We start from the raw sequence: 24,681 nt of genomic DNA, 5'->3' as shown, positions 1-24,681 counted from the left end.
AGTAATGCCCTGCCTCCTTTTTTTTGTTTAAGTCCGGACAGAAACACATTATTTTTGTTATTTGGCCTATAATAAATTCATTTGTCCTACTAGGCAGTGGGCAAATGTTTTTGATGCGATCTGTAGGTAATGCTAATCTCAAAAGTTTGCAGAATGGCCTTTTGCTGCATGTACTTTATCATACTGAATCATAAGGATAAGGGAAGTATGGGATAGGTGACACATTAATAGGAAGGAAACAATGTCTCCAGATTCAATACGTACTCCCCCTCTATATATTTTGTCAGCTAAGAGCCAGAAAAATGTAGGCCCTTTATACCCCACGCAGTGTTAACATCCTTCCTTCTGGCTCTCAGCATATGATATATCATCTGCTGAGGGTCAGAAGGGCTTATATGTAATGACTATGTACCTTCACACAACTTGTTACTGTTCCTCTGGCTCTCAGCCATAAGGTCTAATTATCATTTGATGATAAGTATTACTTAAGAAGATTAAGTGATTATTAGACCATATGATTAGTAGACAAATTGGGCATTAGACATACTGGGAATTAGACCAAATGGGTAGTAGACTTATTGGATATTAGACCAAATGGAAATTAGACCAACAGACCATTAGCCTAAATGGTCATTAGACCAAATGATAATGAGACCATATGGATAGTAGACGGATTGGGTGTAGAGCATATGGGAATAGACTCATCTGCTCAGAGCCAGAATGGTGTTATCTAGAGACTTTAAAGCCCTACTGTCCTACTTGTTGCTAGTTGCTCCCTCTATATAGAAAACTTCCCCAATCGGTGCCTGTTGGTCCCCCATGATCCTCTTTTTCTTATGTTAGTTGAGAGCTGAGTTAATGAGATAACCACCTGTCAGTGACCTCGCTGTGTGGTCTAATCCCTTCTGGCCCAGTAGTATTGACTGTCTTTAAATATATCTTCACATAGATGTAATGCCCTTCTGGCTCTCAGCGCATTGATTTACCCTCATGGTCTGTTGGCATTCGGCATATTATCAGGTTAGTCATGGAGCTGTAGTTTGAAGGGTCAGCATCTATAATGTAAGATGGTTGAGATCAGCTGGACCATATAAGACCCCTGTTACACATGCGTCGGCTTTTAAAGCGGGCCCCGGAGGCGGCCTCACACCTGTAATTTGAAGCCGCCTCGAGATCATCAAACCCCTGTTACACATGATCTCAGGCCCGCAATTTTGCGTCTACACATAGGCCGGCCTCACGTCGCCTTTTTACAGAAAGAGAAAGTGATAGAATGGTGAAAACAAAGAATAACATAAGGAAAGACAGAAAGAGAAAGTGAAAGAATGATAAAAACAAAGAATAACATAAGAGAAGGTGATAGAAGGAAGAAACAAAGAATAACATAAGGAAAGACAGAAAAAGAAAGTGATAGAATAATAAAAACAAAGAATAAGATAAGGAAAGACAGAAAGAGAAAATGATAGAATAATAAAAACAAAGAATAAGATAAGGAAAGACAGAAAGAGAAAGTGAAAGAATGATAAAAACAAAGAATAACATAAGAGAATTTGATAGAAGGAAGAAACAAAGAATAACATAAGGAAAGACAGAAAGAGAAAGTGATAGAATGGTGAAAACAAAGAATAACATAAGGAAAGACAGAAAGAGAAAGTGAAAGAATGATAAAAACAAAGAATAACATAAGAGAAGGTGATAGAAGGAAGAAACAAAGAATAACATAAGGAAAGACAGAAAAAGAAAGTGATAGAATAATAAAAACAAAGAATAAGATAAGGAAAGACAGAAAGAGAAAATGAAAGAATGATAAAAACAAAGAATAACATAAGAGAATTTGATAGAAGGAAGAAACAAAGAATAACATAAGGAAAGACAGAAAGAGAAAGTGATAGAATGGTGAAAACAAAGAATAACATAAGGAAAGACAGAAAGAGAAAGTGAAAGAATGATAAAAACAAAGAATAACATAAGAGAAGGTGATAGAAGGAAGAAACAAAGAATAACATAAGGAAAGACAGAAAAAGAAAGTGATAGAATAATAAAAACAAAGAATAAGATAAGGAAAGACAGAAAGAGAAAATGATAGAATAATAAAAACAAAGAATAAGATAAGGAAAGACAGAAAGAGAAAGTGAAAGAATGATAAAAACAAAGAATAACATAAGAGAAGGTGGCAAATTAAAGCACCCCCGATGTATCATGTTGATATAATATGCTGACAGGTCACGTCACTTCCGCTTATAAGCTGGCCCCGAGTCCACTTTGGTGTTACACCTACTGATTGCGGGATTGAGGCCGGCCTCAAACCACATCCAGAGGTGGACTGAGTCCACCTGGCCTCAGTCCGGCTTTTCAAAAAAAGTTGGTGTTACACATACGCCGAGCCGCCACCGGGGCCGGCCTCAGTCCACTTTCAGACGTATGTGTAACAGGGGTCTAATAAGACAGCACTGTAGTATTGAAGACATCTGGTACTCTGAGTCTGCGCATGAATTATCATAGATTAAAATAAAGTCTCTATTCGCTCACACACTGCCCACTTATGAAACTACTATTTTTTGTTGTATAAGTTGAGAATGAGAAGGGTATTTTAATGAAATAATAAATAAATAGATAAATGTTTTTCCATTTCTTAAAACAAAATATGAAACAACATACATATTGAGACCACGAATAGCATAAGTGGCTAATGAAAATTTATTTCCCTGAATTAAATGTGATATAAGAATATAAAGGACAACCTTAAAATACCTCTAAACATACACTTTATGTAAATGCATACAAGGAAATGCCCTTTTGAATTTGGGTCTAGGCAGAGGTTGTGATGTGAATACAGCTAAACTTTCCAGGTTATTTTTTGTGTAGCAGATGTTATTGGAATCAGGGAAGTAAAAAACCAACAATCAATATTTCTGTGTACGGTAAGAGGAACATGTTGAGTTTTGGGCATTTTGCTTTGATCTGTATCAATGACTCCAAAGGGGAAGATAAATGTGTGACTGTGATGATGAAAGCTGCTACCATTCAAAGAAGATAATATCTCTTTCAGGGTAATGTTTACTCAGTATCACGGTTGAGTGTCTTAACTACAATTATTTCCATGTTTACACTCAACACATTTCTTTACAATAATTCTTTACAATAATTTTCAAAAAATACATCTGGCTGTTGAGCATTTCACACCCTCGCTAGTACAGTGATGCCAAAATTCAGCACTAACATGATATGATTACAATTTGTTAGAAATCAATCATGCTGTAATCACAATTGTTCTGCTTTTAAAAGGAGATATGGTGATATTTAATTTCTTGCTGGTGCTTTTTCTTATGAAGCATGTTTATTTTCATCTAAGGCTTAATAAATTTCATTTCCAATTTTCTCATTCCTGTCTTCTTTGGGTATATAACTTTCAGTAATTTCTCTTTTTGCTTTTAGAAAAAAAACATCAAAATTATTTTTATATATAATGACACTTTCATTTTGTCATATTGCTTCAGTGCAACCATGTGACTTCATGTTTGTAAACACACAAGGATTGCTGATATCATGAGGCCTGTCTTCATCAGCTTGAATTAGCCAAATAACCCGCTTTTTCCAGACTCGGAATTTTATCCCGAAGCTTGAAATTGCCTCTTCACCAGACCGATATACATTCATCTCAAACTAGCATGGACGGCGCAAATTAGCCCGCTATTTCCCAACTAGCGGGATATTTTGGAAACAAGACTTATATTTTCTCAACCAAATATCCCGCTAATTGCAACTGCAGGCTGATGAGGATGCAAATTAACTGGGTAATTTACGATCTGGATATTTATCTGGTTATTTGGCAAACTCGAGCTGATGTAGACAGGCCTAAGGATTGCTGATATCATGGAAGAAAGTGAAAGTAGCAGTCTTGTTTATTGCAATTCTATTTTAGCTTGCAGAAATTTCACTGATTTTTGCAGTGTATGAATGCCCGCTTTCGAAATATAGTATGCTTGCATGCCAAGCAACGGCAAGTCTTGCATGCACACTACCCACCAAGAAAATCAGAATGAGCAAACACCAACTGTTTTTTATAATGGGTTTTTCTGTATACTGCAAATGGCAGATTCCAAAATTTCAAACGGAATTGGTGTTCGGGCTGTGTAAATGGGCCAATCTTCCTGATGGTGGTTTTGAAGGGTAATTATGGAGCAGTAATGACTCTCAGGTAGTAATTCATCACCGAGAAGACAAATATAACACCATTCTAGTTCTAGCAGTAAAGTGTAACAGGTAGCGAAACCATCTTAAACAAATTGGGGTCCAATGCCCCCAGAAATCTCTACATGTGGGACAAAGGTAAACATTTTGCATAAACTTTGTACATACCTGAAAGCTGTAGGCTTGTGCACTACAGGAAAAACAAAATTGTTGGAATTTCATAATTTTTCAGTGTATTTTTGATGATTCAGATAATGGAATCAGACTTTTTTTTATGACAGTTGGTTCAGCATAATGTTTTTATATATGAAATAAAATGATATCAAATGATTATTGTATTAACTGACAACTCTGTGTAAGTAAGTTTGTGTATGTTTCGGGAACAACTTTCATTATCATGTTAGAATAATGGATTTTTGTGTGAGAGGCAATATTATACATGTGTTTTTCAAGATGTACCCACATTTCAAATTACATTTCTGCATTGAGTGGATTTAGAAAGGAACTTCCGCAAGGTTTGGTACTTCGCAGCAATAGAATTGTTTGCATGTGTAAATTTAGCTGAAATCTTGGCATTGTGTCCAGATTATACTTGTTACAGGGCACTGGTTTTTTTAACTATGACCAAATACCTAAATGGCCCTTTGAGAGCCTGAAACTTTCCAAAGATAAAGAATTAGAAATCAGTAACAACTTTTTCTTGTAGCATGGACCTAGGTTAACCTCCCATAGCTTAACGAAAATTTTTCATCGTTGCTTTATGCGCATGAGATATCCCTGAACAGCAAATTGTTTACGGAATTTTGTAACAAAATTGACATGCCATTTTGGTCGGAGCTGAAAAAAATATATAGCCACAAACGATATGTTTTTTTTCTATTGATGATTAATGAGCATGAGTGGATCTTAAAGAAACTTAACAGTAATCTGAATCAACTCCCCTATTTTAATGGAAAAGTGCAATTGAAAATGGCGTTTCGGACGTTACATGTTCCGTAAACAATGTAGACCCTCATTTAACCCACTAGAATAACAAATTAATGAAATTGTATATGGTTTGAGTGAGTTTATTAGTTGCTCCAAGTGATTATATTAAAAGAAAATATAATTTAATTATAGTAGCGCTTATATTAGAAATATACTCAAAATTTGAAAAAGTTGTCTCATTTTCCGTAAACAGTTTTGTAACGTCCGAAACAATTTTCAAGTTGAAGTAGCAGAAAATATATGAACAGCAGGATATATCTATCATAACATTTTGTTAACATCTCATGGCAGCTACCCACCAAAACAAAGAAATTTGCAATACATTACTACAATACTGTTTTATAGTTAAAACCAATTTTCCGTTAACAGTTGTAACGTCCGAAACAAATGTAACGTCCGAAACAAAAAATACCAATAAAATGATAATAATCCATATTTTAAGGTATCTAGAGTGAATAAATCATTATGAAATAAGTTATTATAAGTCTTAACACAAGTCAAAACACAAATCAGGTCTTTCAAATCCATTAATTTGTTGTAATCACAAGAATGGTGTTTTGGACGTTTCACAATTATATTGTTAACACAAAGTCGACAAATTTCACCTAATTTTCGATCATATCTGCAAGTTACCATTTCACAATGGACACTCCTGTTAAAAACACTATTTGGATGATTTTATTCAGATTTAAATATAAAAATTTGTAGATATATAATGCCAAAAATCAAATAATCCGTAAAATTTCAAAATTTTCTGCAAAATTGACTTATAAAACATAAAATATTGAAGCCACACTTTGTGATGCAAGGCATGGCTGGCTGCTTCAGTATATCCTTAATTGTAATTTATCAGAAAAAATCTCAACAAAAGTGACTCGTAACAAATATTCAGCCACTTTAACAGCACTTTATGGTATGCTGTTAGCACGTTTCGGACGTTACATTAAACTGTTAACAGACATTTTCATACTTTAACTAGTTCAAATGAGGGGCAATGATAGATGTGAGAATAGCAAATTTCATTTGATCAACCTCTCCTTTTGCTATTTACATTGGTGTGTGTTTGCAAATCATGAGGTTTTCATTTTTATAGAGGTTGTTCAAAATGATGTCATATAACCAAAGATTGTATAGTCAATTTACACTATCTGGTAGGTTACAAAAATCAAAATCACCCACTTAAGCAATACCCGGTGTGCATGGTCATGACATGGATATGATACAGGTATATGAAGTTGATAAAATCAAGCAAATTAAAATGTTTTTCTAAAAAATTATGAGAAATATGTATTTTCATCTGAAAATACATTTTTAAAAGGGCACTCAGTACATGTAACTAATCTATGTAGAAAGGATTGCTACTGCCATTATCCAAAACTGGAATTGGCATTTACGCTTAATAATGATAACAATTTATCAAGCAGATTTATGAAATTGGCTTGCACACTACATGACACACTCATTGGTTGCATACATGTACAATTGATGAGCACAAAGGCTTCCATTATAAAACAATAATCAGTAATCAGTATCCGATACCAATTATAGAAACTTGTACAACATAATGTTGACATAGATGTAGATCTGCCAAATTTCCAAATGACAAGAAAATGGATTACCAATTTGTGGGGGTAATTAAAGCATGAACATGAAAATAAGGTGTAGCCTCTTCAAAATTAATTAATTCATAATTTTTTCCTTTCATTGGATGAATTACCCTCAAATGTACTAGCCTTATGTACAAATAATTTTCAAATGCTTGACCCTCATAACAAAATGTACATGTACATGTTAATGATCATTTCATGATCCTAAAGATAAAGTAACTTACTCAAATTTATGCAAAAATATCGGGATGTACAATGAATAAAGATTCCCATATTTCTTATTACTTAAATGGCTGGGGATACTTCTGTATACTTTTATTTGTTAAAAGTATTTTTGTAATGTTTTGCTTACACTGTACACACTGTACATGTATGTGATAGTGATATTATTGAATGACACACTACATGAATCTAGTTTAAGGCAAAGTACAAAGCAAGCCGATTAAACATCTATGTTATAAAGTTTGAAGAAATTGATGATCTGATTGAAATGTTCACATCTTGTAACATCCGAAACAAACTATAGCATATATTGTACACTGTTGTTCATAACCTGCAAAAGAGAGTATGTTTGTATAAAGTGAAATTTCTAGGAGTTGTGATGACTACAATTGCTATTAGGTCCATATTTCACTTTGTTAGATCACATAAGCATTTTTAACTACACGTTCCTGAAATGAATAGTTTACCTTACATAAATTGAGTAGTCGATGAAGACAAACTAGGTATATGTGCAAAACTAATTAAAACTGCACAAGTTTTTCAATAAATGTTAAAGAAATATTTTTCTGCAGACAATTAATGTAACTTAGGTCAATAATACCTACCGGTAAAGAAAAGCAATTAACTTGAATAAAGTTATGATGTTAACAGTGTGTAACGTCCGAAACACCAGTGGTGTGACATATGAAAATTATTATGCAATGCACTGGTTCCCCAATTTTTTGGGATGTATTTAACTTATATCATCAGTTGTTATAATAAAATAAGTTTGACCTAAGAAAAAAGCATTTTACCTTTTGAAATAAAAACTTGTTATTGTCAAAACCCTAATTTGGAGCTATTTTACACTTTCAAGGGACACAAAATCTGTATTTTTCAAGATAGAAACTCAAAAATTTGCATGAATAATCTCTGAAACATATTTTTAAAGACCAACATATTTGTTGGTGAAGTTAATAGCAAATGAGTTTTATATCACAGTTATTAGATATGCTATAGTTCACAATAAAATTGTAAAAACTCAAAGTATTCATATCTGGTGAATAAATAAGAAGATAGATTAAGGTCCAAAATTTGCATTTCTCAAAAATATGAATAGTCCTGATCCTAAAAATACATGTTTGAAGTGAGTAAACATGATTTCATTTTAGACCCTATTGTGGACACATTTGGTATATGTTAAAAAAACCAGTGCCACAGTCCCTTAATAACTTTGTCTTCGCAATAGTTGAAAACTGGAAACATAGACTCTACACTACAATACAAATTTCATTTATACCACATAAACTGTTTTATTGGTATTTAATTACATAATTGGACTATATAGAGTTGTAATCATCAGACAAATCGCAACTTGAAATCCATTCAGTTTCCATGCTGTTTGACATGCCTGTGTACTTTGCAATGTTTGACTTTTACCCTAATCTCTATATGCACTTCAAGTTAGTTACTATTATGATTCTCATTCAAAGTGCATGCTTATTTGTTTTGGGACATGAAATGAGATTCAATGTTTAACTGTGATTGCTTGTCAGTTAACATTGGATTGCAGTGTGTTGCTTCAAAAGTCTGCAGTGTATTTTCTGTATTTATAGTTGATAATATACATCAAATCACCTCTTTTAAAATGAAATAAAAAGTCTGTCTTTTGAAATATCTGCAAGTATTTTAACAATAAACCTATAATTGTATAGCTTAACTGTTAGCAAACCAAAATGGCTTCCTGTTACACAATCCCACAGTGGTTTACAATAAACCGTAACAGATTTCCCCCTTTTAACATTGTCATTTTTACCTGACTCGTAAAAATCACATCACATGGAAGTTAATCATCAATATTTTGTTCAGTCTGGTTGGCGTCTATAATTTTGAACCCTTCATGAATTGTTCGCAAATTTTGTAAGTAGACCTGGGCCTTGTTTCATAAAACTTGTTATTGAATAACAAGTGACAATAACTGCTATAAGCTACTGAAATGGTGGCATTTGATTGGCTGAGAGCAAATTTGTCATAGATGTGTGGCAGTTGTTATTGATAATAAGTTTTTATGATAGAGGGTCCAGATTCATGTATGTTCATGCCACAGAGTAGTTAAATCACAAGTGAGATTTTTTTAAATAAAATTTATAAAAGTTTCTAACCCTGTAAATGGCTGTAGTTTTCAGTGTGCCAAAGTTTCATGTGATACATTTACAAAAATAGATTAATAGTACAGTAAAAAAATAAAAAAAAACTGCAAAGATGGATGGGGCATATGAATCAAAGCATTCCAGAGACAGTAAATACTTTATATATATATATATATATATATATATATATATATATATATATATATCTGATTAAAAGTTCATATAAATGATTCACTGAACACTTGAACAGTAAATTATTGAATTTGATGTTTTCTGATAAGCTGCTGGTATAGAACAAGGGAAGGAAACTCAGAATTCTCCCGCTATCACTTTAGGAAGGATGCAGGTCAATGATTACAGGAAAACCACACGTGACTTTCACATACATCATCGTATCAAAACAAGCCATATTATATACAGTTAAAAGGTTTATCATCTAAAATATTCATTCCCTTACCAAGTTTTGTAATTTTGTTAAGTATATAAATATACACAAAAATGATTTGGCACGATTTATGTTTCTTGAGATTGTGACATGTTAATGCTTACATCACAGTATGTATTCAACAAAGGCCTTTGTTTAACCGCTCCTCCTTTCATTGGAAGCAATTTTTAGTCCCTAGTATATTTTTCTGCCACTCTATGATGATATTGAAATCATAATTGAATTGAAATTGATATTAAATTTTTATTTGATTTTTTTCTGATCTGATGTTTTCTCTCCTTGATGAATTTTATGTTACTCTTTCTTAGAAGAAAAAAACCTTATAAAGTGCAACAGACCAGACTTCACATGATGACATTTAAGGAAGTGATGCATTATTTTCCTTGTAATATCAGAAGCAAAATAACCACAGAGTGACATACCCACAACAAACTTTCCCACTTAAACAGGAAAATGTTCACTGATGTTCATTTATCACTTATAAACTCTTCAAATCGTGACATAGTGTCTTAGCTAAAGCTAGAGTAATAAAGTCCAAAGCTCTTTGGAAACGCATAGAGATGTTATTACATAACGTATTATGCGCTATACAAGAACTGAACTATTATTATTATTATTATTAGCAATTGACAGCCCATTTTGATTTGACTTCACTTTCTCGTCAACGGCAATGTATGTGAACTTGTGACTTGTTACTTGCAAAGGTAATGCATTTTTGCTTGTGTATTTCTATGTTTAATTTTTCTCATGAATATATTTATCGTTCCTGTTTTCACGAAGTGACGGTAGTGAGGATAATCCGCTCGCAAATTGTATGCGACTTTCATTCACTACCGTCACTTCGTGAAAATAGGGACGATATATGTTTGTTTTTTTTAACTTCATACCTATGATACTACTCATGCAAGTGCAGTGATAATGAATATACTGAAAGCCATTGTGATAATTGCAGTTGCTTTCTATGAGATAACTTACTTTAAGAAAAGAAAGAAATATGTCTGAATCTGAATATTATTCTTTCATATATTTATATAATATATTTTCTGATCAGTTCATACATATGCCACACCTTGCAACAACTTGAAAAATGTTTCAAAACTATGAAAGTGACAAGCTATTTTTAATCATATATCAATAGTAAATTATGTGCTAAACATTCATTATTTTGGTTGCTTTTTCATTCCTTAACTCTTAATGTATTTTTGACAAGAAAACAACAACACGATAACAATGAAGGTTGGCACTTTAAAAAAAAGTTAACAGTCATGATTTAGAATTCAAATACCTAGGACAAAAGCTCTACCTAAATAAATTATACTATATGAGTAGATTGGAACTGTACAAATATGTTTTTTTATTATTTTTTAGTATATCAGTACAGAGATACATGGCCTTCCTGTTGTATTGCAATCAATGTGTGGTACGCTGTTTGATGTGCACTGTGTGTAAAAGTGGTCTGCTGCCATCTAGTGTTAGATACCTAATAGTTGAGGACAAGGCAATCACATACGTGTACACCATTTCTGCTGGAGTCAGTGGAGTGGGTCTATTTAAAGGGATGTAAATAACAAAATATTTAGTAACATTAACTCCAGAGGGTATTTAAGTGAAAGAAGGATAACAATTTCTTGTTTGTGTACAATCCTGAAACTATGATACATTGTATATTGGCCACTGGCCCGTAAGTATACAGAGATGCAAGTTGGAACCAGATAGATAAAGTTAGGGAGGAATATATTCACCAGAAGAAGTAAAAAATGTGTTGGATAAAAGTGTAAATATTGCATAGCATGGAATCTAATTCCATGTTTAATATCACAGTCATCACATGAATAACATCCTAAAAGTGTCCTGTCGATTAAAACAAAGTATTCCATACACTCTATCTGCTTGCTGTACGTGTACTAGGTATGATTTACAGTACACACTATCTTTAGGTGGTATGTTTGGAAGGGAGAAAATATATGTAGTGTGAAGGAATTAGGTCAAAGTTCAGACACGAAGTGAAGGTTGGATATAGGCCCGGCGCCAAGGTCAAGGTGACCAATCAGAATTCCTGATGGTGCGTAAATTAAGAGTAATGATAACGAGTGTCAAACGTACAAGACAGACAGGAACGTAGGAAGATAGGGATTGATGAACGCAAGTTGCGTTTGACAAATTGAAATGCGTGCAAGTGTTTGCGCATGTAGTTGATGGTGGATGTTTAATATATATTATTGTAGAGTTATGAAGTAGGGTGATAGGAAACGTATTAATTGTTCATCAACTCACAAGTGCCACAGATTGTGAAGTTGTTAAGAGGTTTGTAGACATTGACCTATATATTGTCTGTCCAGAGCCAGGGGGGCATTAACTCTGTGTTTAAGTTTATGAGTAAACGCCCTTCTGGCTCCAAACAGATGATTTCATTTGATGTCACTCAGTCTGAGACAGAGCTATTGGGGAGGGATAAGCCAGGCGATGCATACACCCAAAGTTTGGTCCTTTTTTTTTCACAAGCAGATTGCAGAGGGATGAAAGGTGTACTCTTCAGAAATATAAGTGAAGACATAGGAAAAGATAGGGAGATGGAGAGGAGTGAAAGGTGGAGGTGATAGAGAGGGAGAGAGAGAGGGAGAGAGAGAGAGAGAGAGAGAGAGAGAGAGAGAGAGAGAGAGAGAGAGAGAGAGAGAAAGATGAAAGAGAGAGGGGAGAGGAGAGGGAGAAGGAAAAATAATAAAGAGACAGGGCTCCACACCTACCTCTTTTCATAAGGGTCTAGGTTGAGAATCTTAGTTGGTGTTTGTATGCATGGGCCCCCTATTTGAATTCATTTTATTCTTTTGGGGGTGGGGGTGGTGACAGGAGTTTAAATTGAGGGGAACATCTTCTCTTGGACTCCTGTGAATATTGAACTGTAGAGTAGGGGGGAAAGCATATGAGGAGAAGAATGGTTTTCCTATATGGAATAGAATGAAAAGATGTTGAACTGAAATAGAAAGGCAAAGTAGAAAATATAAAGTTTAATTTTGGAATAAAGTCATCTCGTGAATAGAACGGCCTTCCTTGGAGAACAAAGATGAAACATCAATCGGAGAAGATCAGAAGACTCGTAATAAAGCGAGAAATGAATGCCCCGAATGATGGCAATCTTATTGATATTAAAACGTCTTAATTCAATATTTCCCTTGAAGGCAGCTTCCATTAAAAACGGAAGGAAACAAGAATAACAGAATTTGATGGTCTTTGCATATTACACAAAGAAAACATTTTAAAACAAAATCATTACTCTGCTCTACTTTGAAATACTCTGCTCTATATTACCGGTAAAGTCCAACAACTGTTGCAAGGAATACTAGTGTATATATATGTCTCATAAACTTGAGAATATAAAAGAGGAGGAGACATTCATGGTCTTATGGTGTGGTAGAACATTGGCCTTGATGGAGGAGCAACTGTTTCTATCATAATTAGGTGATGATGGACTTGTTTGGCATGTTGTGGGGGGTCATGTCATACACTCGGTTTTAAATGTTTTAAAGAGATGGGGTGGTGCGTGATGAATGTCCATTGTGAATGCACCTTGAGTTTAGGAGCTAGAGGGAGGGAGAGAAAGAGAGAGAGAGGGAGAGAGAGAGAGAGGGAGGGAGAGAGAGAGAGAGAGAGAGAGAGAGAGAGAGAGAGAGAGAGAGAGAGAGAAAGAAAGAAAGGGGGGGGGGGGGGGTGAAGAAATATGATAGGACCATGGGGCATAAATGCAAGAATATTTCATTGTGATATTTTTTACTGCATCCAAATAGAATAATATGATTTATTTGAGGTACAAGAAGAAGGACAGATATAAAGAGAGTTTTGGGAAGAAAGAGAGACAGAAAGTTCTACAGATAGACGAGTGAAGAAGTGAGGAGATGGGCAAGGAGAGGCATTGGAAGTTTCCAGGTATTACGCGACTCAACTTTCCTTTTCCACAGTTAGAGGCTGCAACATCAGCATTTACTTTTTTATTTCCATTCTAAAAGAAAAACAAAATTCCAAAGAATGAATAGTAAGGACCTTGTCTTTATTATGTTTACTAATGAAACCCTGGATAGATTTTTTTTTTCATTTAAAATTCTCTGACAAGCAAAATCAAGTGCCTTGGTGGGACTTGTAGAGAACAATAATATTAAGGGGCACTTGCTTCTTTTGTGTTAACTATATACTCCAGATATGCCAGATTGAGTTTTTCTCCACTATCCCCCAATTGCCCCCCCCCCCCTCGTCCCCCTCCCTCACAATGTTCCTTGCTGGTGATGGCCTGGTGTAGAAAGAGTATTCTATATATCTGCCGTTCAGAGCCAGAAGGGCGTATAAGGTGTATAAAGATACAAGTTAATGCCCTTATGGCTCTTAGCAATTGATATATTCTTTTCAAGATCTGTATCATGTCATCTTCTTAGGGAAAGAATCATTGACTTTAAAGAGTGTATTGAACTCTCAGTGTCATTCACCCTGTGCAGGAGTTTGGGGAGTTTAGGGAGTATGAAAAATGCCGGGATTATCCCCTTTTTACAATGGTTTGAACTCATGATCGATAGCCAGATCAGGAACATCTCCAACCTATTTATCTTGCTATTGGAGGAGGGTGTTTGTGCCATCAGACATTCTAGTTTACTGGAATTCCTCAATTCCCAAATCATCAGAGAGAATGGAACAAGTTCAACCATTCGAAAGATAATGCAGGAGAGACTGATGGATGGGTGATATGGAGAGGGAAGGAGGAGGAGGGGAAGAGGAAGAGGAGGAGGAAGAGGGGGAAGAGAGGGGAGGATGGTAGGAGGAGGGGGAGAAGGAGGAGGAAGAGGAGGAGGAAGAGGGGGAGAAGACAGAGGATGAGGGGGAAGGGGAGGAGGATAGGGAAGAGGGTGAGGAAGTTGAGTTACAACAGGGATCATACAATCGGGGGCGGCGTAGCTTGCTATGTACATTCATCTATTCCTGTATCGGTGTTACATGAACTAAGAGAGAACGATACTGAATCTGTTTGGGTTAAGCTCCAACCACGTCGCTTACCCAGGCAGTTCAACCCAATCATAGTTGGATCTTTGTACTTACCCCACAATAATAAGCATGAACATGACAAAATGTTACAGCATATTTACAGATCCTTAGACTCCGTACTATGTCGTTATCCCGGGGCTGGAATCATCCTGATGGGCGATTTTAACCATATGCCTGACAATCGTCTAAAAGGGAACTACCAACTCAAACAAATTGTTAAGCTGCCAACACGTCTGAACGCCAAACTTGATCTCGTGTACACTAATATGGCTGCCTACTACAAAAAACCAAGAATCGAAGCCGCACTTGGCCTTTCAGATCATCAGGTAGTGCTGTGCCCCCCTGAGCCTTCCTTCTCAGCTCCTTGTCCAAGAAAATTGAAAAAAGAAATGAGAATCTACAGTCATAATAAGAAAGCTCTATTTGCGAATGAAATCGTAGGAGTGAATTGGTTACCACTTTATAGAACTCCATCTTGTCAGGACAAATATGAAATATTTGAATGCATAATCCATTCACTTATTGAGAAGCATTTTCCTTTTAAAACTGTTACTACACTTGAATCCGAAAAACCGTGGGTAACCGATCATTTCCGTGAAGTGATACGACAGCGTCAACGTGCCTTCCAGACCAATAAACCAAGTTACCCTGCTCTGAGAAATAAGGTCAATCGTCTAAGGAAGACCCTCCGCAAGCGTTATTATAGACACTTTGTAGATGAGCTTGATGATCGACAACACCATAACTGGTGGAGAGAAGTGAAGTCCTTGACAGGTCAGCAATCCAACTATGACCCTCTATGTAATCTTATGGATAATGCTGCAGAAGGTGATGCGACTAAACTGGCGGATATAATCAACACTTTCTTCGTATCTGTTTCATCTGATCTCCCCCCACTCGACCTCCCTGACACGGACACAGATTGTATTCCCCCTGATGAATATATTATACGTGTGAATGATGTCGAGAAACAACTTAGGTCCATTGATACAAAGAAATCCCCTGGACCAGACCAAATTCCTTCTTGGATTCTTAAGGATTTTTCCCACATATTAGCAGGACCTGTTTGTTCAATAATGAATGCATCTTTCACCCAATCATATGTGCCACCAATTTGGAAATCAGCCAATGTTATCCCTATTCCTAAAGTGAATCCCCCTACATTAATAGAAAATCACCTAAGACCAATATCCCTGACCCCTGTTTTAGCTAAGCTTTTTGAAGGATTCATTCACAAATGGTTGTGGAAAGAATATCTACCACACGTTGATGAAAGTCAATATGGTAGTGTACCTGGTTCATCCACTACCTTGGCTCTACTTGATCTCTTACACCATTGGTATGATGAAACTGACTCTAAGAAACAGGCAGTAAGAATACTTTTAGTAGATTTCAAAAAGGCATTTGACCGTATTAATCACAATGTGTTAATCAATAAGCTTGTCAGGCTCGGTGTCCATGATAAAATTGTCAGTTGGATAAGATCGTTTTTATGTCAGAGACAACAGAGGGTTAAACTTGGTCAATCCACCTCCGAGTGGAAGTACGTTCAAGGCGGTGTTCCGCAAGGGACCAAACTAGGTCCCCTTTTGTTTACCATCATGCTATCCGATCTAAAGCTTGAATTCCCCATGGTTAAGTATGTTGATGATACCACTGTGTATGATATAGGTAGAATCCCAGTGTTCCTTACAACGTGCATTAGACGAATTACTTACATGGACAAAGGCCAATGATATGCAGATCAACCAACAGAAAACAAATGAAATGGTAATAAATTTTACTAAAGATGCGATTGTTCATCCACTTACCATTGATGGCAAACCCGTAGACTGTGTCCAAGAAATAAAGTTGCTAGGATTATGGATCAATGATAAATTGAATTGGAATACTCATGTGGAAAAGGTTTATGCAAGGGCTGTAAGTCGTTTGTTTCTCTTGGTCCAATTACGTAGAGCCGGTCTTCTTCAAGACGATTTGTGCAGGTACTACAAAGCTTGCATAAGGTCCGTTTTGGAATATGCATGTCAAGTCTTTCACGGGGGCCTAACCAAAGAGCAATCTAATTTATTGGAATCAATACAAAAACGTGCCCTGAGAATAATCACCCCCAACCTGTCTTATACTGATGCTTTAAATGTACTGAACATTGATCCCCTAGCTGATCGTAGAAATAATATGTGCTTGCAATTATTCAACCAAATACAGAAACCTGAACACAAACTAAATGACCTTCTCCCACCAAAACGAGAGACAAGATATAACCTTAGGAAAAGTAAACAAGTGAGTCTGCCCAGGTGTAAAACAAACCGATTTAAGAATAGTTTTATCCCTTGGTGTGCGTATAATTTACAATAAGCAGGTAATTAGTGCAATATACATTTTTTTTCTTTTTTTTTTCAGTTTATACCCATACGTTGACTTTTTTTATAATTATATTATATATTTTTATATTTGGATGTATAGTTTACTTGATTGATCATTGCAGTTTTTTCACTTCTTCACTTTCTTTCTTTTTCCCTCTCTTGCTCCCTGTTCTTGTCTATTCAAGTTTATGTTGTTTCCCCCTTTTTCTTGTAATGATTTATTTGTAATATGATATACCTGAATGATTTGTAATGTTTTTTGTATTAATGATCTACATGTATTTCTATTCATAATTTATCAATTTCATTGTACTGAATTTAATAATGTTCATAATTATGTTGAAAATGTATGTATTATTATCAATCCAACCCTTGGTTGCTATGAATGAATAAAATAAATATATAGAGGAGGAGAGGGAAGAGGAGGATTGGGAAGAGGAGGAGGGGGGGAGGTGATGAGGAAGGTAGGGATGGACAGAAGGAGGAGGACGTGATAAACTTTTAGAGAAATGTCAAGAGTCATCAGCTGCTAGTCAGAAGGATGTTCATTTTTTAATTTTTAAGCTAATTCCATTTGGCTTTCATCAGATGAGAACATTACTGTGATTTAACTAGTCTGACTTTTATCGAAAGCGATCTAGATTATAATCAATAGATACATGTATGCAGTCACAACAATGTACATGCCTTGGTAAGGTTTACCAACTATCATCTCATGCTACTTTTCAATATTTTGTTCTTCAATATTCTTTTGAATATTTGTAAAGCTTAAATTGTATTTAATTAGGTATGTTGTTGGTAAATTGATTAACCAGTCAATCTGCCAGCTCATATTTTCATATTTTTAGAATCATGATCTTTCTCCTCCAAGTCTCAAGACTACTTTATATACAGGGAATAGGGAGGGATGGGGGAGGAAATGGGGAGAGGAGGGGGGGGGGGGGGTATTTGAGTCGCCTCTAGTACCTATACTGTTTTCACACTGGCAATATTTTTCTTAACCCCGTACTATAGGTGGGGTTAAGGGGCGGGGGGGTCTTAGCCCCACCTATAGTACGGGGTTAAGCCTATTCCACTTTCTGTTCAGACTGGTTTTTACCAAAGTGGGCTAAAGTTGGCTAACCCCACCTATAGTACGGGGTTAACTAACCCTGCAAAATAGCAGGGCTAACTCCGCAATTGTGGTGCTAACTCCTGCTAACCCGCAATTGCGGTGCTAAGCAAATGAATGAGAACAGAAACGAAAAATAGTCCGGTACTACGCAATGGAGCGTATCGCAGCTGGCCAGATGTGAAGTATGTCCAATCTTAACATTCACGATATCCGGGGTTAACGAAATGCAGTGAGAACAGCGGGAATTTTCTTATTCCGGAATAGGCGCTAGTACGGGACTAAAAACAGCGTGTGTGAAAAGCCAAAAAAAATAGTCCGGGGTTAAGGATAGTACGGGGCTAAGCAAAGTAAGGGGTTAAGCAAAACCAGTGTGAAAAGAGTACTAGACTTGAACTCGAGTCCAAAGTCTCCAAAGAGGCTAACATTTCTCTCCAAAGCGAGGAGCATATCTTGGAAGTAATGATAAACAGAGCGGTAATGGTAGGATGCTAGCTGAGATAAGGAAGATCATACAGCATGGGGAAGAAAAGAATGTGAAGAATTACATGTTTATGCCATTTCACAAACTGCCTCAGTCCACGTTGCCAAGTACATTCTTTCTTTCCAATGCAGTCTAATGTTTTTTGCACAGCTTTCATATTTCAGTCATTCTCTGTACTGTATGTCAGTAGAATACAATTTCCGAAAGGTCTCTTTTTATTGTCTTGTTCTTTTTTGAAGACCTCCTTTTCAAGATCATCATGATCATAATGATCATCATTATCAATAATATTATTGTTTCCATTACCACAATCATCATCATTGTCATCATTATCATTGATTTCATTATAATATTAATATCATTGGCATCATTATCATCATCCGCCTCATTATCATCATCATCGTCATCATCAATAATATTATTATAATTATGATAATAATATTATTGGCATCATTATCATCATTCTCATTGTCATCTTCATCATCCTCACCAACTAACATTAGTTTCATCATATATAATTCTCTATAAAGGATTATAATATTAAGCTTTTAGACAACATGTACATTGTAGATACTTTTTTGTATCACTCATTTTATCTTCCCTCTTACTCTTTGATCTTATTTCTAACATCAAACATTCTGTTATGAAGGATAATGAAGCACTTGGGTGTTTTGCCACATCCATTGATACATGTACATGTATTATGTACCGTATGATGAATTAGACCACCACCATGAGTTAATTTCCTCTGTTTAGTTTAGATAATGGATAAAATGTGTCTTGAGACAAATTTAAAAACCATTTAGTATTTTTATCTAAATATTTATGAATACATCTTTCAAGTTCATGATGGATGATCCAATTTTCTGGATTTTTTTTAAAAGTAATAAAAGAATCAAATTAAAATATTATATATATTTTATTATTTTTCCATGATGTTGCCAAGGGATCTGTCTCCCTTTCAAAATGTTTAGGGACTGCTTGGGCTATAGACTACACTAGCTGGGCAAAGTATTGTAGCTTTGATGCATTCGGCCTGACTCAAGTTACCTTCAAATTTGTTCAACAGCAAAGAAAGGTTGAAACAAGTATTTTACATTTTTCTTATTTGATCTTATTCATGTGTGAAGGAAAGAAAACCCTACATTACTACTGGCACCCAATACAAATATTGATGTAAAATGAGGATGTCCTTGCAACCATGTGTAGACTCTTGGTTCTTAACGATCCCTTTAAAAATTGTCATGCATTTTGAGTGGGCTCTCTCCAGCTTATTGAAGTCCTTAAAATTGCAAAATGTACATACATATCTAGTTTTATTGATGGTAATCCTGATTCATACAAGGATCCTCATGTGTTTGAACCTTTTTGATTCACTCACGGTTTTGCTTTGACCTGTAAAATGCATTTAACCTCCATGCACTATTAATTCTTGGTTCATTGTGGTAGAGAGAAAACCAAATGCAAGTAGAAGGGTTTCAGGAGAGAATCTAATACCAATTGAAGCTTTGACGACTGCCTCGTGAAATAAGTTCCAAATGTCACGCCTGGATATTGGTTCCAATAATCTACCATGCTCCTCTCTGTCGTTCCCGTTTTAAATGAGTTTGATTGAGAAGTGGACAGAGTGAAGCTGATCATGACAAACACGATCAAACTTAAATGTATTCAGATGGAAGGAATGGATTATAAATAAAGAGCTAATGATTGGGGTGTTTGTGTTGGTAATTTAAATAAGTAGGGGGCAAAACCTTACCCTCCAGCCATTTACAAACGCTTTCCTATTCCATCTTTCCATTTCTTGCCTTACTTCGAGACTCACATGATGTTTTGTTTTAAGGCGCTATTAAAATATATATATTTTTTTTGGGGGGGGGGGATTTGTGTGGTAGAATTATCATAGCTCTGACCCCAACATGAATGTGCTAGAGACAATGAAATTATTCTGATTCTTGAAGGGTTTTGAAACGGTGTTCTTTATATGTTCCGGGTAAATCACTTTGTAAAGAAATAGTATTGTGGATCAATGTTTTCACAAAGCATATTAAATTTTCTTGAATGGTATGCCACATGAATTACAAGTACTTGAATAACGAGTTGCAATTAAAAGCAACTCCAACAAAACGAACATATAACAACTTCATCATATACAAATAATTTCCTCTGCTTGGTATAAAGTCAGATTTTTAAATTTTTATCTTTGGAGTTTTGATTTAGAAATCAGAACATTTTATGGGGGAGGACCCCGATGATGCCTCATCTGATAAACTTTGTTCCTTATGGCTATGGAGAAAATGGTTAATGATAAGTTTGCAAGGTATATTTTATATGTTTAGTTGTTTACCACTTTACCAGGACTTGGATTTTTCATCTTATTCTGCCAAACTTAGATTGCAATAGAGTGTATGAATAAGTGATTGGCCTGATGACGAGGCTAGCCTAAGCCTTGAACTTCAGTGTTGCTGGTAGAACATCTCGTAAATCCAAGCTCATCTCAAATCGAGTAAGTTTTTATTGACAGCGGGAGACGAACAGATGATCGAAATACGATTTGGAAGTTTCTATAGTCTCCTGGCAAGAATTTAGATTGATTTCACTTTAGGGCCTCAATTTCATAAATCTTCCTCTCATCTACATGTAGCTTATCTTTGGACGTGTTTATAGGGGGATACCATTGGATTCATAAAAACTGTAGTTCGTATTGTACTCACCGTAATGAACATATATTTTGTCAGGTGCTGGAGATTGTTTTTCTAAGAAATTGTAGTATAATGGTCATTGATTTGTGACCAGTATCAAACGTGGAATGGACTGGGGTTTTTCTGATTGTTCAAGATGGTTTTATCCATCAAGTAAATAAGTTTCACGCTCTGACCAATAAGACGTCATCTTATCATTTTTTGAGGATTTGCCCTTTTATTTATATCATGTATATCCATGATATTTTGTCATATAAAGTGTGTATATCACAACCTATGTTTCAGAATGAAGAGGAAATATTAAAACACACATCTTTGATAAAATAGGGGTTGGTCCATTATGAGCCATTCAAATACTGGTAACATGTTCACGTAACTTCATAACTTTGTAACTTCTAAGGAGAGCATCAATAACAGCGTAAATTTAAACAATGAAAAGTCTGTCTTCCCCAAAATGATAGAGATTTTTGACTCCCTGTCAACAGTTTGAAAAGTCTGTGATGTCCGGGGTTCAGTGAATCTAGTTTTGGTGTGAACAGAATCTTTATATTATTATCAATAGGATTATAAATTTCCTTTTAATAGCAAAAAATGTATTCTTACGGACATGACAGATTAAGCATAACGGACATGACACTTTTTCCACTTTTTATAAACATCTACACAATGTATAGCTCTGCTTCAAAATGTTCAATGTTCAATGTTTAAGATTTCAAATTGCATTGTCTGCATGCACGATTTTCTTCCTTCTTCATCAGTTTCATATATGCTTTGTAAGTAACAAGTTTACAAAATATATAGGCAATTGCATATGTTTTCATAGACCCCTTAAATTGCATATTTTCATCAGACTATTTCCAATGTTTTTTTGTTGCTAAATCAATAGATATATTCATCCAAGTGTATTTGATTTCTTGTACTCCTGCAGGTATCAACTACCAGCAACCGCCACCACCACCACCACCACCACCACCAGCCCAATCTCCATCTCTTTGGGCACCTTATCATCATCCAAGTAGTAGCCACGCCTTGGTAGCCACGCCCTGGTAGCAAGATGGAGGCCTTCTCACCAATGGGTGAGACCGTCATGGACACGTCGGTGCTTGCGAGCCCGCAGTCCTCCCATCTCATGATGGGTGTGGGTGAGGAGTCTATGGAAACAATGGCCATGTCACCCAAGGCTCCAGAGACTCAAGAGGTAAGTCAGTTTCCTGGGGGGTGTTTCACAAAGATCCTAAGCTGAACTTAACTCTAAGTTAGACTTCAAACATTATGGAGAGCCATTTGTAGCCTTAAAATAACATATATTCAAATGTGAAAATTCAAGTATTTTAGACTGTTTATATAAATTCCACATCAAGAACATGAAATTCCCGCAGGTAGTAGAAAATATTAATGATTTGAATCAACATTTTATGCCTTTTAAAATAACTTTTACAAAATATTTTTATAGATGCTGAGGGCTTTCCATAATTGTTAAGTCCAACTTAGAGATAAGTTCAACTTTGTGAAACACCCCCCTGTGGTTGTACGGCACATTTTCTGGTCATAGTTGCTCCACCATTGATTCCCCACACTTACCAATTTCCTAACTACAATTTTGCACAAAAGACACTTTAGATCGACTTCAATAAAGAATTACACAAAGTGCAAGAGCACAGAGTCAAGAATATCTGGATGAAACACTGCTGCCCCATTTGTGACCAGGGAATAAGTTTGTGATAGCCACTTCTCGTTTTTTGTTGCAGTACAGAACATAGTGTGTGAAATGGTTTAACAAAATGAAAACATTCATTTAACTTTTCAAATTGGGAATATGTATATGGTAGAAATTCCATTGTTTATTACAGTTACAGGTTTTAAATTAGTAAATCTTTCCTACAATACTGATATCAATACTTGTTATTTACATTTTATTGATATTCCCTGCTCTAGGTAAGCAATGAGAGACTACAACAGATACCTGCCCCAGTCTTGTCAACAGATGGCACCCTTCACGGTCTCAACACATCATTTGCTGGAAGCCTCTCGAATCTGATGCTACCGGGAATCCCAAACCCAGCCACAGGTACCACCTCCTTCTTCCTCAACACGACAAGTCCTACAACAGTGGCAGCGCCGCCAGGGCCGTTCTTACTCAACCAGTCCAACCTGACAACAGCTACTGCTGGTGCACCGCAGCTCCTTATGAATGGAAGTGCAGGGGTGCAACCCAATACGACATTCTTCTTTAACACCAACCCAGGGAGTAGCAACATGCAGACTTTCTTGCTGAATCCAAACATGGCAGCTCAGGGAACGCCCTTGATGGTGCAGAATCCGCAGACTAATACTGCCTTCTTTGTGAACCCAGGAATGTTGAATACGAGTCAAAGCACATTACTTCTAACACATCCTGGCTTGGCAGGGTCGAATGGCGCACTCATGTTGACCGCAAACCAAGGAGCGGCAGCCATGCAACAGTTACAGCCGCAGGTCCAGCCAGTGGTGACCCAGGCACTGGCGGAAAACCTTACGAATGCTGCTTCAGCAAGCGAAGTCCAACAGCAATTGCAACAACAGACGCAACAGCAAATACAACAACAGCAATTGCAACAGCAAATACAACAACAGACGCAACAGCAAATACAACAACAGACTAACGACGCAAGTAGTACTCTTCAATTTCGGACGTTGCAATTACCCTTGGGGACATTACCCGGGACTTTATTACAGACCGATGGAACGCAGAATTTGATCTTGCAACCGAGGGTGGAGCCAGCTGACAGTGATACTTCTTCCGTCTCAGAGTTGTCTCAGGGAATCGTGGAGGAGAACTCAATAACTGAAAACCTCAGGGAAAACAAAGACAGTAAGTCATTGTTCTTTGTTTTTGTTTATATTTGTATTGCTTGATGGATGACTGTACTGTATATGTACTCAAAATCCTACTTCGCATTTAACCAACACTCAGATTCTGATCAGTATCCCATGTCTCTCTATATCACATTGCTTTCAGATTTGTTCCTGAGACCTGTCAAAGAGGGCAGTGTATAATTTTCAGTTCTTCACACTAGCATTCAGAAAGGCATAATGATAATAATAATAATAGGCATTTGTATAGCGGCGTCTATCTAGACGATGCTATTCCGAGGCGCACAAGAAAAATAAAAAGAATGAGAAAGTTTGGACGAGAAAGTTCGGATGAGTGTCATAGTGCCAAGTACAGGTATTGTTAAAAAAGATAAGATTTCAGCTTGGATTTAAAGGTCTCTAAGGAAGTTATAATTCTCAAATTAAATGGTAATTATTCCAAAGACAAGGTGCTGCAGATCAAAAAGCCCTTTCACCACAGGCTACTCGTGTCTTTGGGATCTTAAGAAGATGCTGGTGTGATGATCTTAGACTACGAGCTGGTGTATAAGGCATAACAAGGTTT

The 24,681-nt window shown here is 36.0% G+C and overlaps 1 protein-coding gene across 2 annotated transcripts in view; it reads left to right on the top strand.

Annotated features, from left to right (window-relative positions):
• LOC100887913 (transcription initiation factor TFIID subunit 12b) overlaps positions 1-24,392 on the top strand; it is a 55,650-nt gene extending 31,258 nt beyond the window's left edge. For both annotated transcript variants that reach the window (XM_011669642.2, XM_003730256.3), the window contains exons 4-5: positions 22,192-22,461; positions 23,199-24,392. In XM_011669642.2, the coding sequence (XP_011667944.1) occupies positions 22,318-22,461; positions 23,199-24,158 (1,104 nt within the window). In that variant the 5' untranslated portion in view covers positions 22,192-22,317 and the 3' untranslated portion in view covers positions 24,159-24,392. The remainder of the gene's footprint in view (positions 1-22,191; positions 22,462-23,198) is intronic.
• Positions 24,393-24,681: the final 289 nt, after the last annotated feature.

This window comes from Strongylocentrotus purpuratus, unplaced genomic scaffold (genome assembly GCF_000002235.5).
Source record: "Strongylocentrotus purpuratus isolate Spur 01 unplaced genomic scaffold, Spur_5.0 spur5_scaffold_14, whole genome shotgun sequence".
Classification (NCBI taxonomy): Eukaryota; Metazoa; Echinodermata; class Echinoidea; order Camarodonta; family Strongylocentrotidae; genus Strongylocentrotus; species Strongylocentrotus purpuratus.
The sequence above is the reverse complement of the archived record's forward strand: the minus strand, read 5'-3'. Positions and strand labels throughout refer to the sequence as shown.